The sequence below is a fragment of the Pholis gunnellus genome (genome assembly GCF_910591455.1).
Source record: "Pholis gunnellus genome assembly, chromosome: 4".
NCBI lineage: Eukaryota > Metazoa > Chordata > Actinopteri > Perciformes > Pholidae > Pholis > Pholis gunnellus.
Window position 1 is genome coordinate 13,678,189 of NC_136530.1, and position 15,305 is coordinate 13,693,493.

Here is a 15,305-nt window from a genome sequence, read left to right on the forward strand (position 1 = left end):
GCAGCTTTCCTTTGTCTTATGTGAGAATAAGCTGCTCTTTAAGTTTCAGACTGTTTCGGAAAAATAAGCAGTTTCACTGTCATTGAGGAAATAGTTGTCCTTATATTGAACAAATTGACTTGTAAAAATCTATATGATTATAAAACCTGATAATTAGATGCAGCCCTAAATGAAGGATTTTCCTACATGGAGTTTGAGGATTTCATAAATTATATGAATGGGTCATCGCTTCTCATGCACTTCCAAGTGGTTTGTTTCAAAGTTTTGAATGCATTTTTTTAATTTGTTATTTAAATGTATATGTTAATGGTTGATTATATAAATTAAAACGCCAAGATCTACCATTTTGAATGCAGCTCACAGCAGTTCAATTCAATAAACGCACGTCCTTGAAATGCTTTTATTCTGAAACGTGTCACCGGAAGCTGTCCGTACCCTTCATTGTTGGTAGTCGCGCGGCGCCTCCCTCCCCCAATGAGCCAGACACGCACATCGCCGGTGACTCGTCACTCCGCGCTGGAAGATGGCTGCGGCGGACCGGCCCCCTGTTAAGGAAGGGTTCCGGATAGTGTTCCTGTGTGTGGGCTGGTACACGGTCAGCTCGGGGGGCAACATTGTCAACAAAATCATCCTCAATGGATTCCCGTACCCTGTCACGGTCTCCCTGTTTCACATCATCTCCATCGTCGTCTTCCTCCCGCCGTTGTTGCGGGCATGGGGAGTCCCCAAAACAGAACTGCCGAGCAAGTACTACCAGTGGTACATCCTGCCTTTGGCTTTCGGGAAATACTTTGCATCTGTGTCGGCGCACTTCAGCATATGGAAAGTACCGGTTTCATACGCGCACACCGGTGAGTACGGGCCGTTTGACTTCATATGGTGTGATAACGTGAGGCCACCTGAGTGACTTGATGATGTGTCCGTACCGTCAGCTGATGTTAGCTTCGCGGCTAACGTCGGACAACTACACCAACGTTCAACTAGCTCGCGGGGCCCGCGGTGATGTGGCGTGGTGGAGGTCGTGAACAGACAGGCTTTCATGGTGTTAATGGAGTCACCGTGGGTCCTCTAACTACTGATTTTTCAGCTTTAGGCTCCATTTAAGCATTACTAACTAGCTGCTGTTAGCTAGCTAGCCAACTTAATTAGGGGTGATACACTACGTCAGGGGGAGGGTCCAGCACGGAACCTGTACTGTGCTCTGTGATCTCTGACTGCAGGATCTCAGTTCCTAATTCAATAGATGTTGTCCTGAGATAGACCACGTGGAATACTATTGGGTTACTAGCTGTGGAATTCAGTAACGCTAGCTGTCTACTTAAGTTATACACCTAGCTGAAACTAATTCACTCTGATACAACAGTCCTCTATTACATCCTCCTTTTAATGGCGGTTATCATGTTAAGTTTACGTTGAAACTGTTTTTCATTGAACTTTAGAGTCTTCTTGGAGGCAGCAGTGTGTGGTGAGATGTTGCTAAACTGTTGTCCTCCCTGCTTCTGTGTCAGTTCGGGTAGACTTGATAAAGGAAACACCTCTCAGTATAAAGCATCACAACTTAGAGCCTCTATCATCACCTTATGGTTGAATCAACACATGTCTGAAACAGCCTTCATGACAGTAGCAGGCCTAATAATAGACTGCTTTACCTAATAAAGCACCCCATCTACACCCCTTTAAAGCACCCTGGTTGTCTTGGTACCTAATTTGGGTGTTATCACTGCCATGTCGATACAATCTGAGTCCGTCTGAACTTGTTTTAGCAGCTAAAACGACTCAAGTGAAAACTTTCCATCAGTTGACCGTGACAATGTGACTTTTCATTTTTAGTTGAGACTATTTCGAGAGGTGTTGATTCAACTTGATGATCATTTTGGTGGCTGTGGTTTGTGGTGCTGTCAGTTGAGCTGTGTTGCGTCGTAGTGAGAGGTGTTTCTCGTATGAAGTGCACCCTCGTGGTGAGAATGGGCTGACAGGATTAAAGAGCGGTGCAGGAGTGACTCCTAAAACCCAGAAGTGAGTGAGCATTATTGCACCTCCCTTGTCACAAAGTCAATGTTTATTCTACGATATAAAATATGTCAGTAAATACCCCTCTCATGAATTTTGAAGCTATTAAGTGTCTTTATATAGGCGGTTACTAACAGGTGTCAGGCCTACAAGTCCGCCTTCACAGCCTCGTTGTGTGTACTCAAGCCACGGTGGTCTAGTTCATTCGTAGCCTTAACTAGCTTTTTATCTTCTGGCAGTTGCATTTACGCTTCAATGTTTATCAATGTGGTTTTTATTTATGAAGATAATCTTGCTGCACATGTAAGTGTCATAAACCTGAGTTTGCCTCGGAGCTTATTTTCTGCAATATTCCAAAATCCAGAGGAGAAATCCCTCTGGTGTTGTGTTCAGCGGTCGGCCCACAGAAATGCATCGTCCCTCATCTCGCCTATTTGAAACACCACCAGTGTCATAAAGTTCATAACACAACTACAGCCTCAAAAAGTTGATGGCTAAATAGTCATATTTACTGCACTTGTTTTAGCTAGATGTACCAGATAAACCGGCTACTGAGTGTAATATAACTTATAAATATAATAGTCCTAGTAAGTAGACTTCAGACACAATATCTTTCATCTGTTTTTGACCTCAGACACTATTTGAGAGTCACAGTTGTAATGTCAACATGTCTCTCTAAACTCTTAAAAGCGGCCTCACTTGTGGATGGCAGTGCTGAATCTAGTTTTGATGTTCTAAGGTCTGAAAGTATGTCTTGTTGATCCTTTTTTTAAATAATCAGGGTGTCTCCAATCTTGAGTAAAGCTCATTGTTGTTGGTAACACACACCAGAAACACTCAGTGACGCGGTGCAACAGTGTTGGGTTGGCCTTAGGAACAGTTCATTCTCCAAGCTTATTTACAAACTGATTGTTCTACTTCTTTTCTTCTTTCCTCACACAGTCAAAGCTACAATGCCAATATGGGTGGTGCTGTTATCAAGAATCATCATGAAGGAGAAGCAAACCACAAAGGTGAGTCAGTCCGACGGCAAACGAGGCACAAGGCCCGCTCTGTTCCCGCCTCAGGCCGTGTGTCGGTGTTTGAGACGGAGCGGTGGTGATGTGGCACTGTGCTGCGTCTCGTGTTACATATTAGTCCCTGAAGTTGGTCAGATGTTCTTTTTTTGGGGGGGGGGTTGGAGGTCAGGTCTTATTTTCACAAGTCATCCATATTCACTCACTGCTTTTCATACTATAGGAGCCAACTGGGTTTGTGTTGCTGCATGTGGTTCAACATTTCCTGTGCAGAGTTAAATAGAGTTAAATGAGAACTAGATTTTCTGGCTCAGAGCTGTCATTTATTAAAAATCACCTGGAAGGTGCATACACTCATTGTTAGATTTAGATTCCTAAGATGGCGCCGTGAGAGGAAGGTGACTTGCTAGTGTAAAGTTTGAAGTGATCTCTTTTCGGCTTTGGGCTATTTATTAGGATCATTTGTTGTTGTTTTCTTATGTTATTGCATTGATTGCAATCTCTTTATTGTTTCTCTTTAATGTGTATTTTTAATTCTTTATTTTGTTATGCTACGTTATGTCTTTTATTACTATTTTTTCTTTCTATCTTGGTTCTTCTTCCCAGCGAAAAGCATTTCACAAAGTTGTACAACAGGAGTGACGATAAACACGAGAGGGATTTATACTTGGTCGATCAACTTGAGTCGATGTAATTAAGTTTATCAAGAGTTATGTTAATCAGAATCAGCTTCATGTACGCATACAAGGAATTTGACTAACGTACATACACATAAATTACAAATATTCAAAAAGTGTTAGCATTATATTAAAATACAAAACCTTCAATACGTCATTCTGTTTTTAATGGACCACAAAAGTTTGAAATGGTAACATAATCACATCATGCTCAAAGTTTGATATTTTCTCTATTAATCAATTGTTTGGTCGATGAAATGTGAGAAAATAGTGAAAAAATGTCCAAAAAAACAATTTCCTAGAGCGCAAGTTGAATTCTTCCGATTTCGTATCTTCTTTCCGGAATCATAAATATTACTGTCGTAACTTTTTACTGATCTAAAGACACATTTTTTGCTTAAAAATGACTTCAATGAATAATCGATTTTCAAAATGTTGGCCAACAAATTTTCAGTTGATTGACAAATTGATTCATTGATTTATCGACTAATAGTTTCAGCTCTACAACTATGCCCAGCCATAAACATGGGCTCATCGTGGCCTGTGTGCACTGTATGAACTAAAATACTAAATTACATGTGACAAAGTCCAAATTAGTCTGGATTATGTAAGATTATGTTATTATGTAAGACAAAGAGAAAGAACCGTAATATCTGCTGATGAGGGCAAAGTTTACAACGTTTGTCATCTCTGGAATAAAGCTACATCTCACAGTCTAGGTTTGCTAAATGTGAATTAGGAAACCTGCTGAGTCTCACATCAGCTCGTCATGTTTACCGTACAGTCGACAGTTCGGTGTTCAGACAGGCCGGAATGTAGGTGTTGATGACGTGTTTGTGTGTGAAGAGATCTTGTTTGAGGAGCAGCAGGCCGCTCTGTGCTGAAGAACCTTCAGACCACCGACTACTACTTTGTAAAAAACGATGCATCTCAGTTGAGTTAAATGACGGATGTTCAAACATCAAAAAGTGTATAAAATATACTCAGTAGCCACATGACAGCGTAAAAAACAAGCATCGTGAAAGAGTTGCTGGTAGACCTGTTGTATTGGATTGCATTAGAGTGCACAAGTGTACCTAATAAAGTGGACACTGTAGATTTTCTAAAGAACAGAGTAACAGGACTAAACATTCATATCTTGTCCAACTTTTCCTTTTGAGTGCAAAAAGCCTTCAGGATGAATTTCCAAAATAAGTTGGGAAACGTGAAATGGGACAGAAATCTGGGTCTCAGCCGAAATAGCAGAGTCCTCTCTTCACTTTCAGGGTTACAAAGAAGAAAACCAGGCGAGTTAAAAGTCCTCTGATCCATCAGCATGATCGGTGTGTTAGCAGAAGATAATATTCAACTGTGTTTAACAAGTCGTTACGCAAAGTTTGTTTCTCGCAGCACATCCTGTTTGAAAATGTTTAATCATCAACCTACAAAGGAGAGGGATGCTTAAAGACAAACCACTTCTTTCTGACTTCTTACTACAGAGATCTGTAGACTCTTTCTGGTTGCTTGTTTCTGAATTTTACGTATGAGACCACTTACTTGGACAACAAAACTGAGGGCAGTGTGATGTTTTGATGGCAGTGAAGCGTCAGCGCATTATCGCTCTGTGTGGTTAGTTTGAGGGGAGGAGAGTGGGTGAGTGAGTGAGTGGATGCATAAGTGGGTTTTATAATAACTGCGTGTCTCATTTATCATAATCCAACATTTTCAAAATGCAAATAAGACCTGTGAGGTGTGTGTGTGTGTGTGTGTGTGTGTGTTCTCAGATTTTCTTCAGGAGGTTAAAATGAGGCTGTGCTTTTGAATTTAAGGCTCAGAGGAATGTTGGAAATACATTTTCTATGCAGAAAACACACCACAGCTTTTTTCAGCCCGCCAGAGGTACTGTGAAAATGATTTGTTGATGTTCGAGTAATGTATAACTTTTATTTTCTCACTCATTTGAGGAGGGGTGCTACTAACAATTACTGTGATTGGGGAAACAACCCCGGATTTTTCAAACGATGTTTTCATAAACTATAAAGTGTTTCTCTTGGTTTCCGCTGACTCAGCCCTCCGTCTCTGTGGTCCTTGTCGTAGGTTTACGTGTCGCTCATCCCCATCATCGGAGGAGTGCTGCTGGCCACAGCCACAGAGCTGTCCTTTGATGTTTCCGGACTCATCAGTGCTCTGGCTGCCACGCTCTGCTTCTCTCTGCAGAACATCTTCTCCAAGAAGGTAACTCGTTGTCGGGCCGGTGTGTGTGCCACATGATGAGGGGAGGAGGGTAAATGAAACATGTTTACTTCTTGGTGCTGTGAAACGCCTGAAACTGACGTCCTGGTTTGTGAAGTTGTGTGTGACTGTGTGTTTTAAAAGGGAAGTGGCTGGAGGAGCAACTCGATTTCACATGTGACCACTAACTATCATCCTAAAAGTCTTTCTCTTTAGATTATGACCTTATGTGTCCGGTTGCTGCATTTTACTGACCCTTGCACAAAACGTCCTTCTGACTCGGTGATTGTTTTTCTTTTTATAACATGAAAGTGAAATCGTAAAGAGCAGACTCTGTCACGTTGATTAAGGTCGTAGTGGAGGAACAGGAAGTATCGTAACAATAAAAGCCCCAAATCGAATCATCTTCATCTCCTTCGCTAGTGCAGTTGTTTATTTTTCTACCACATTGTTCTGAACTGATCCTTCCTCTCCAAAGGTGCTGCGCGACACAAAGATCCACCACTTGAGGCTGCTCAACATCCTGGGCTTTAATGCTGTTATCTTCATGGTGCCCACCTGGGTTCTGGTGGATCTCTCAGTGTTTCTTGTTAACGGAGATATGGTGAGTAGCGGTGCCGTCTTTCTCATGACCTTTACACCGCCTGTTGCGGTGGGTGGGAGCTTGTTTCATGACCCCTGAACGTAGCCTGACCCTCGCGGCTTTCCTTACAGGCAGACGTCTCCGGGTGGACGGGTACGTTTGTCCTCCTGCTCATCAGTGGCTTCTGCAACTTCGCTCAGAACGTCATCGCCTTCAGCGTGCTGAACATCGTCAGCCCGCTCAGCTACGCCGTCGCCAACGCCACCAAGAGGATCATGGTCATTAGCATCTCGCTGCTGATGCTGCGCAACCCGGTCTCCCTCACAAACGTCATGGGCATGATGACGGCCATTGTCGGGGTCTTCCTCTACAACAAGGTGAGTGAGCCTGACCACTTGGAACTAGGAAAGAGGAGAGGCAGGAGTTAAAGGAGACGAGAATCATTTATCTTCTGTTGTTCCTTTTTGACTGAAAACCCTTCATCAGCCATCTCCACCAGTGTACATGTGACAAATTAATATCAGTAGATGATATTGTAGACATTTATGGAGGTTATTCTGCAGTTTACAGTTATTCTTGCTGCCTTGGCCTTACTTTGTGGTGAAGTTTTGCATAATAATGCATTTTTTTTCCCAGAGCAACCAGCCGCCACTCTGTGCTCTTTATATTCTCTGCACTTTAGTCCATTCACACTTGTTCTTTCTTATACTGCCGGAAAGCATCTTTCTTTATCTTTCGCTCTCCGTCCAACCGAAATGTAAAACGTTAAGTTACGCTTCCTCTTGGAGAAGCATTTGACCCACCCAAACTATTTAGGATCCACGGTGCAGTGCCAGAGAACCAAAGACGCCCTGTCATTTAAAATCCATTTGCCCGTCTCTCCCTCTGCCAACAGGCCAAGTATGACCTTAACAAGGAGAAGAAGAAGCTGCCGAGCACCAATCAGGACCTGGTGTCCTTTGACAACCCGGCGCTGGAGAAGGTCCAGGCCAACGGGTCAGTGCCTTTCTCCCACGGCTCGGAGCAGCAGCACAACTGGAACAACGTGCTGACCGACCACTTCCAGTACAGCCGGCAGGCCTACACGACAAACTACAACAGCAACCACCAGTACGTGGTGTGAAGGGAGGAGTCTGTCCTCGATCTGGGGGGGGGGCTGTCACAGACATTACTGTGTAGCCGCCCCCGCTCCCCCCCACCTACCCCCCCTCTCCCCCCAGCAGCGGGACACAGCCCGGCTCCAAACACGAGACTGAAGGCAAGTGCTGTTTGTTGTGGATAGGAAGGATGAGATGTCCAGTGACGTGACCTCTCCCACGCTCCTCCGTTTCTAAACTTCACTTTCTGTGTCCTTGTTTATTTATTAGTTTGGTACCGCCTGTATGTGACGGTCCGAAAGGAAACGCAATTTAAACCACCCGTTTCCAGACAGTTTGGCGACAGATTCAGCCATGTTGTCCACACACACAGAAATGTGTCACAGCAGGTCGACATGCAGAAGGTAGCGATGAATGATTTGCACCTTACTGTCTGGAAATGTTTTGTTTTCACAACCAGACATCATTTTGGGATTTTGGGTTATTTTGTATACTTTCAGAGAAAAGGTTCTCAGCTGTAATTATTAAATGTGAACGCTAACTTGCACCGAAACAACAGTCATGTTACATTCTGTTCCAAACAAATCTCAGCGGAAGGCCTTAACGTACGTCATTTTTCTACATGAGGCACCTGTAATGATGTGAGGAGAAACGATGTGTTGGAGTCGTTGTCCTCAGTGGATGAAACGTGTTGCAGAGGGGACTTTAGCAGACGCTCACTTAAGAAATTGTAGATTTGGCCCTGATGACATAATAATAAACTAAGTAGGCGTTTTTCCCCATGCTAGCACCGTGGCTCCATGAATGGCAATGTGACCCTCTGACTTTGTTCTAGCACCACCACCAGGTCAAAGTGTGTCCAACACTTGTGTTCATAACTGAAGTCCTGCATAACTAATGACAGTTCCCATCAGCCTCCGCTGTACTTTGTTTACTGTTAGAATAGCATGCTAGCATGCTAACATTCACATGGTAAATATACACGGTAAATATCAGCATGTTAGCATCGTCATTGTGAGCATGTTAGCACGGCAACCGTAGCATTTAGACTGCACTCACTTTACAACGTCCCTCAAAGTTACAAGTGCCTGATGAACAAAAATGCCCAAAATCCCAACATCGCGTCCACAAGAAGCTGATGCTCGAATACTTGTTGCACAAGCAGATCAGTTAACATTCAGTCACACTTGTCAGCAAGTGTTTTTAACTGCCATCTTTTCATCACACACACACACACACACACACACACACACACACACACACACACACACACACACACACACACACATACATACACACTTGGCCTCCATGTCTTTAAACTAAGATACACTTTCAGAGTGAGACCAGTTCTTCGCCCAGAACTGTCAATGACCTCACAGTGACCTCACATCTGTCCTTCTCCCCAACGTAACAATTCAGTTCACCGTCTGTTATCATGGAGCATAAATGTAAAAGTTACATTTTAGATTTACCAAAACAAAGCGTCCTGTCGGTATGCATACTGTAAGAATGCTCATGTTTCATCTTTCTTAGGGACTCTAACCATGTACAAATGTAATGGAGATGTTAAAATCCATAGTTTCGAGATGAAGAACCATTTTCTAAATAGATTTTTGGTATTTATTGATTTGCGAAGCTTCTCGGGCAGAGTGAGATTTTCTCTCATTTTTTGTTTTTTTCAGCCGGAACCAAAGCTGTGTCTCCTGCGTGTTTTAGTTTTTTTTAAACGGAGGCCTGGTTCCAGTTTGCACATCATAAAACCACGACATTTGTTCTGCTGATTGTCTGTCGAGTGACTTTAACGTCACGGTGTTTTACTTTAACGGGACAGATTCAAAGGGAGACATGCATGGAATCACAGGTTTGGTTTTGCGATTTAAAGATTCAACTGTAATTGGAAAAGGTTGATCATCACTATTGTTTTCTGTCTGCAAAACTGCTAACTAATCATTTATTATTGAAAAACCTTTTTACTGCTTGAAGAACTTGACTTTTAATTTAGGAATTTGCTCTTGTTGTAGGATCTCTGCACGCTGACATTAATATAAGGTTATTTTGTTTCTTTTGGTGATTCAAATGTCCCGGCATTAAAAATCAACGTAGTATTTCTGCTCATTTATTTTGTAAGGACAATGCTCGTTCATTTGTAAAAGTGCCAGTTGTAGCCTGTGAGCTTTGTGTTTCCCTGCTCGATGTGGGTAAGGGGACAGTGCGGTTATTAATATGGCCTCTCTTTTTCTCTGTGTTTGTCTTCTCTGACACATTAAAAACACTGTCACATTATTTAGTCTGGAGGAATACCAGCTCTGTGAGGTCGGTGCGCTCTGGGCTTCCCAGAGACAAACTAGTATCGGTAATAATAATTCTTCTTTTATTTATACATCAAAGTGCTGAGATGGTTTGTAGCTGACATTGCTCGTAGGATCTTGGTAACTCGTAGCTGCTCTGGTTCCCTCCAGCAGGGAATGAAATCACCACCGACTGTTTTAAAGAAAGAGATAAAGTTATCTGTTTTGGACTGCTTGACCAGAAAACATCTGGATTTTTTTTTTTCATTTAGTGAATTTCAACAGCCCTGGAACAATTATTACGGTATTATATAAAGACTGCTGCTGTAGTTGTATGTGTGTATCACACTTGGAGGCTGTACTTTGTGGTGTTGAAACACAAAAGCAGAACTGTTAGAAACGGCAGCCTCATAAATAACAAACAAACTGTGGTGTCAGCATGGATTAACGTGATTCATTTCATAGAGGCAACTGTTTTGAAGAATCCTATAGATGTCTCTCTGATTGTTTGGTTTTACAGCCGCACATATCCAGTATCGTTAGATGTAGATGCTCTCATCAACGAAGCTAGTGTTTACAGCACCGTCCCAGACAGATGCACCGAGTGGCTGCAGGACAAAGTGAAGCGTTTAACAGCTACAGCACCAGATGATTATTATTATTATTATTATTATTATTATTATTATTAAAGGAGATGGTGAAAACGAAACAGAGCTTAAAGAAGAGTGGGTATCATTCATCAAGCAATCAGCAACCCTTTAGATGTTTATTTCACTGCAATATCCTAGTTTTTACTACCGTTATGTGGAGATTCAGATGTCTGAAAACACTACCTTATGAGTACTTGTTCTGATATATTACTAGACAATAAGCAATCATGACTTCAATGCTAAATCGTGTACATTTACGGACCCTTTTTCTAACGGCTTTGCTCTTGAAACAATTGGATCGTTGATAACTTAGAAAGCTGATTGTTGCCAAACTATTTTTGTAAATGTCAAAAGAGGGAAATCTGCTTCTTTTTAATCATCATGAATGCTTTTACAAACAATCTAAATTAGCTTGTCAATGACGTATTTCAGTACAAAAATAAAAATGGAGACTTCATCTGCATATCAGACTCAATAAATCCGGTTGAGGACTCGTCGTGCCCCCCTGTGGGATGAGATCGTTTCACATGAATATCAGAGGAAAACACTTCAAATCTAAACTTGTCAACGGCTGACAAATGTGATTACATTTTATACAGCAGTGTGACATCGACGCACAACATCCCAAAACAACTATTCAACAAATATACAACGCAATCCTTTCATTCAAGAATGTAGTATTCACATACAACCTGCAGAAATGAAAACCGCGCAAGTCACATTTGATCCTCTTGTGGTTGATCTCGCTGTCTGCTGCTGCAGCGAATGTTTTTGGACTCTCTTTGGATTTCTTCATGTGTTTTCTTCCTCATGTTGCCAAAAGCAGTGTGCAAAAAGTATAAACTCTTTTTGGTGCTGGTGCACCACAGGATGGGGGGAGGGGGGCCTTGTTTGCAGGTGGGCAAGATGTTAAAATGCATAAACTACAACATGTAGTTCATGAATTTCCTTCTGATTTAGACAAACGTGGCTGTTTGTTTCTGTACAGTGAGCTAACTGTGTTTGCTCTCTCCTGTAAAGCGTTCAACTGGGATGTAAATGTTGATGAAAGGGGAGCTTACTTTGTAAAACTTGTAAAATTATTATTTTGTGCATCTGCAGTTGATCTCGAACTTTTTACTTAACCGATGTTCATAGATTTTTATTTATGTCAAGGTACAGAAATGTTGTACAGAAGTGCAGCTATGCACAGTCTTGTCTGCTTATGTTTAGTAAATGGTATTTTTAAATGTTGGGGGGGGGGGAATAAATGCATTATGAAATCCTGAACAAAGTGAATTTCTTCTTTAATGTATACGGATTTATGCTTTGTGCTTTTTAGTAACATTTTGCATTAATTTATGTTTTCAGCCATATTGCAGTGTCATATTTTGTGATTTATGAAAGCAGCTGTTAAATGTGGTACCTTTTTTAGGTTTCAGGTTCAACGAGCAAGAAACAGTGTGCTGTCCTCTGAATGGCATCAAGGAACCAAAGCCATATATTCCAGTTTAAACTGGTTTATCTCAAGTTTAAAACATCTGGATGTCACTTAACTGGTCAGGACACATGGGATAAATATGTGGAGGAAACTGTGTTCACCTGGAAAGTATAACTTTTAAATGGGGTTTGTGTACATACTCGAGAGTCTAGACATTTTTCCCGGGAGCTGAAGAACCATAGCTAAACATGAAAGATGAAATTCTCATTATTGTTTGAACACAGACGACTTGTTTTTGAGTTTGTCTGCCCCCTAGTGGCCATAAATCATTTAACGCAGTATCAATTTCAGCTTCCTCAACATCAGAGCAGTGACTCGTTTCAAAATAAATGTGAGCACTTTTTCAAGAGTAAATAATGCAGCGTCTTCTCATTCTCGTCTTTTATCAACAGAGCCTGTCAGTGCTGTGCACTCTGTCCTTAAACCGTTCAGGGAAAGAAACAAACCTGCAAAAGGTTCTGGGGAGACATTTTGAAGAACATCCTGCAGATGGAGCTCAGTCATCATCCCTGTCATGATGTTACAGTTACCAGTATGTTGCCTCCCTCCTTCGCTGAAACTCCTTGAACCACACTCTTCCCAGTGTATGACGTGCACATGTAAGTTCAGCACCGATATGATCGAAGTCGAGGAAACCAAAAAGAATAGTCGATGGCCAATTGAGCGTGTGACTGACTTCTTACATGCTGTTTTTTTATGTTCCTCAACTGAAACTGAATCTGATCTTTAATAGGCTACAAATATGATTGAATATCATTTAATAAGTGCTTTATCAAGCTCGTATCAGTGTTTTCAAATGTCTCTCCTGATGCAAAACTAACCTCTTGCTAGTTTAACGTGGACATGGCTTGGAAAGGATGGGGGGGGGGGGGGGGTCTGACCCTACCTGTAGGCCTACATGACAAAACAGAGCCCCGATTGTATGAGGCGAAGCTGGAAGACGGTGAAAGGCACAACAACACAAAGGCTCGACCGTGTCTTATTGTTGCACTTCGGTAATAACATCCAAGTCACATAGTTTATTCTGTCCTGCATCACTGCAGGAGACGTCTATAGATGCAGATCAGCAGTCTACTTTTATTCAATAAATAATCTTTCAGTGACCCTGAGGGTCCTGTCCAGCTGTGGGTCGGCAGAGACGTCACAGTCTTTTCCATCCCACTGACGACAGCTCTGATACAAAGTCCCCGCATGGAGCTTCCTCGCAGCCTGAGAGAGCACCAGACATTCAACCACGTCTTAAGTCTGGCAGAGGCTCTCTGCGTTGTGCGGAGTGAATTTGACGGTGGCAGGCAGCTGAGTCATGATGTTTGTATTGCACATCAGCTGGGTGACCACGTGGCTCTCCCTCATAAGTTTGGGATAAAACAGGTTTGTTTGTGTTTTAGGAGATGAACTTCTGCGAGTGCTTCTACATCGCCTGGGTAAACTGAGTAACCGTCGAAACAGGGACCTCCTGAGGAGGATGTAGATCCAGGGGTCGAGGATGGGGTTCACAGAGGCTATCCGGATGGCAGCCAGGTCAGCAGGGTCATTTTTCGTCATGAATTGGTTGGCAAACACGCGCACCTTTTTAAAGAAGAAAAACATGTCACTATAGCAAGTAAGAGTTTTAAAATACTCAACAAATTGTTAAATATCCACTGAAATATTTCCTCTTTTTCATTATTTGTCTGGTTTCCCAACTTATCGTTCCTTAATTTCAAGAACTATTTTAACCCTATAAAATGTAGACCACATCACTGGTTCCAAAACGGTTTGGCTTTTGCATTAAGACTAATACATGTGACCCCTATATGTTTAATATGAATAGTATGCATTTAAAATTAATTCCATTTTCTTTTTGATGACTTTTGACTTTTTGGAGGTCTAAAAGGGCAAAATTGTATTTAACAGGAAGGGTTTTTGAGCTACTATTCCTCTTAATTTATTAGACCAATGCGGTTACTTTATAGTTACTTTACACATTAAGATTTTGCTTACAAAACATATCATTGTACATAATATGATGCATTAGATTAAACTACCCAGCTCTAGCAAAACACTAAAATGCTGCCATAATGCATGGGTAAAAATAATCAAAAAGTCACACTTTTATATTTGTACTTCTACAAGTTCTGCATAACTTTTAATTTAATTTTAGTATTTTTACAGTGAGGTATTGCTATTTACTTAGCAAAGCATCTGAATACTTCTTCTATCAATAATGAATTTATCATAATGCTATAACATGGCTCAACCTCCAGGTATAATAGTTAAACTGTGTGTATTCCCCTTTCGTTTCGTTTCTTGAAGGATAATTTAAAGCTTTTCTTCAGGTATTTCTGTACCGTAAAGGCAAAGGGGATGCAACGTCAATAATTTGAGCAACAATCGCGCACTGACTCACCACAATCGGGGCTGAACAGGCCAGAACCACCACGGAGGTCATCACCAGCACCGCGATCATCTGCGTCTCTGCAGCCGAGGACAGAGCACTCCACCTCTGCCGGACGCTGGCTGTGGTGACGAGCCGCTGCGCGGTCCTCTGCCGCATCAGCAGCAGAGCTCCGCACACCGCCAGGTTCAGCACGATGGTGCCCAGGATGAGCAGCAGGCTGATGACGCCGTACAGGACGGAGTAAGCGGCGGCCACGGGCTCGTGTGTCCTCCATTCGATGAAGCACCACTTACCACACGGCTGCAGCTCGCTCCCCAACATGCCCATCATCGGCAGGCAGCAGAGGAAGATGTCGCTGATGTAAATGAAGAAAAGGAACTTTTGCGCTAAGCGTCGGTCCACCCGCCACCGCTGGTAAGTGTACGGGCAGCATATAGCCAGGTACCGCTCTGCTGCCATGGCGCATATGATGCTCAGTCCTGTTAACCCGAAAAACAGCAACAAAAAGGAGTGAAACTCGCAGACACGTTGGTTCATCAGCACTTCCTTGTCCAGGTAGTTGGCTATGGTGACCGGACTGGCCAGGCAGGTGCCCAGCAGGTCCGTCACCGCCAGACCGCACACCAGCGTGTAGAAAGCTGAAGATTTCCTCTCCTGTCTTGATACTGAAAGGACGATTATGGCAATTGAATTCCCAATGGCGCCTCCGGCGAACATAAAAATCGGTAAAGCGATTGCGATTGTCACGTTAGCATGTTGATGCTGAACCTGCGTATCATTTATGGAAACAACTCCGTGCGTAAAGTTCTGGCTCTCCATCGCGAAGCACACCGACACCGACCGGTGTTTGTTAATTTGGTCTTTCGTGGATTTGGGAGTGCGCATCCCCTTTAAACAGCTGTAACGGATGATA

The 15,305-nt window shown here is 42.5% G+C and overlaps 2 protein-coding genes across 2 annotated transcripts; one reads left to right on the top strand and one right to left on the bottom strand.

Moving 5' to 3' along the window:
- Positions 1–510: 510 nt before the first annotated feature.
- slc35e1 (solute carrier family 35 member E1) lies at positions 511–11,872 on the top strand. The gene is made up of 6 exons (XM_079157740.1): positions 511–851; positions 2,953–3,023; positions 5,780–5,917; positions 6,393–6,518; positions 6,629–6,874; positions 7,393–11,872. Exons 1-6 carry the CDS (start codon positions 524–526, stop codon positions 7,618–7,620), a joined length of 1,137 nt encoding a protein of 378 aa, XP_079013866.1. The 5' UTR covers positions 511–523; the 3' UTR covers positions 7,621–11,872.
- A 1,379-nt stretch (positions 11,873–13,251) lies between these two features.
- On the bottom strand, positions 13,252–15,277 carry LOC306694866 (prostaglandin E2 receptor EP4 subtype-like; the record flags this gene model as incomplete). The annotated part of the gene is made up of 2 exons (XM_079157906.1): positions 13,252–13,581; positions 14,402–15,277. 2 exons carry the CDS (start codon positions 15,275–15,277, stop codon positions 13,252–13,254), a joined length of 1,206 nt encoding a protein of 401 aa, XP_079014032.1.
- Positions 15,278–15,305: the final 28 nt, after the last annotated feature.

Excerpts from the sequence above, each read along its gene's own strand:
- slc35e1 (XM_079157740.1), top strand. The coding sequence starts at position 524 with ATGGCTGCGGCGGACCGGCCCCCTGTTAAGGAAGGGTTCCGGATAGTG. Across the intron at positions 852-2,952 it reads GGTTTCATACGCGCACACCG|TCAAAGCTACAATGCCAATA; the intron begins GTGAGTACGGGC and ends TTCCTCACACAG. Across the intron at positions 6,875-7,392 it reads GGGTCTTCCTCTACAACAAG|GCCAAGTATGACCTTAACAA; the intron begins GTGAGTGAGCCT and ends CTCTGCCAACAG.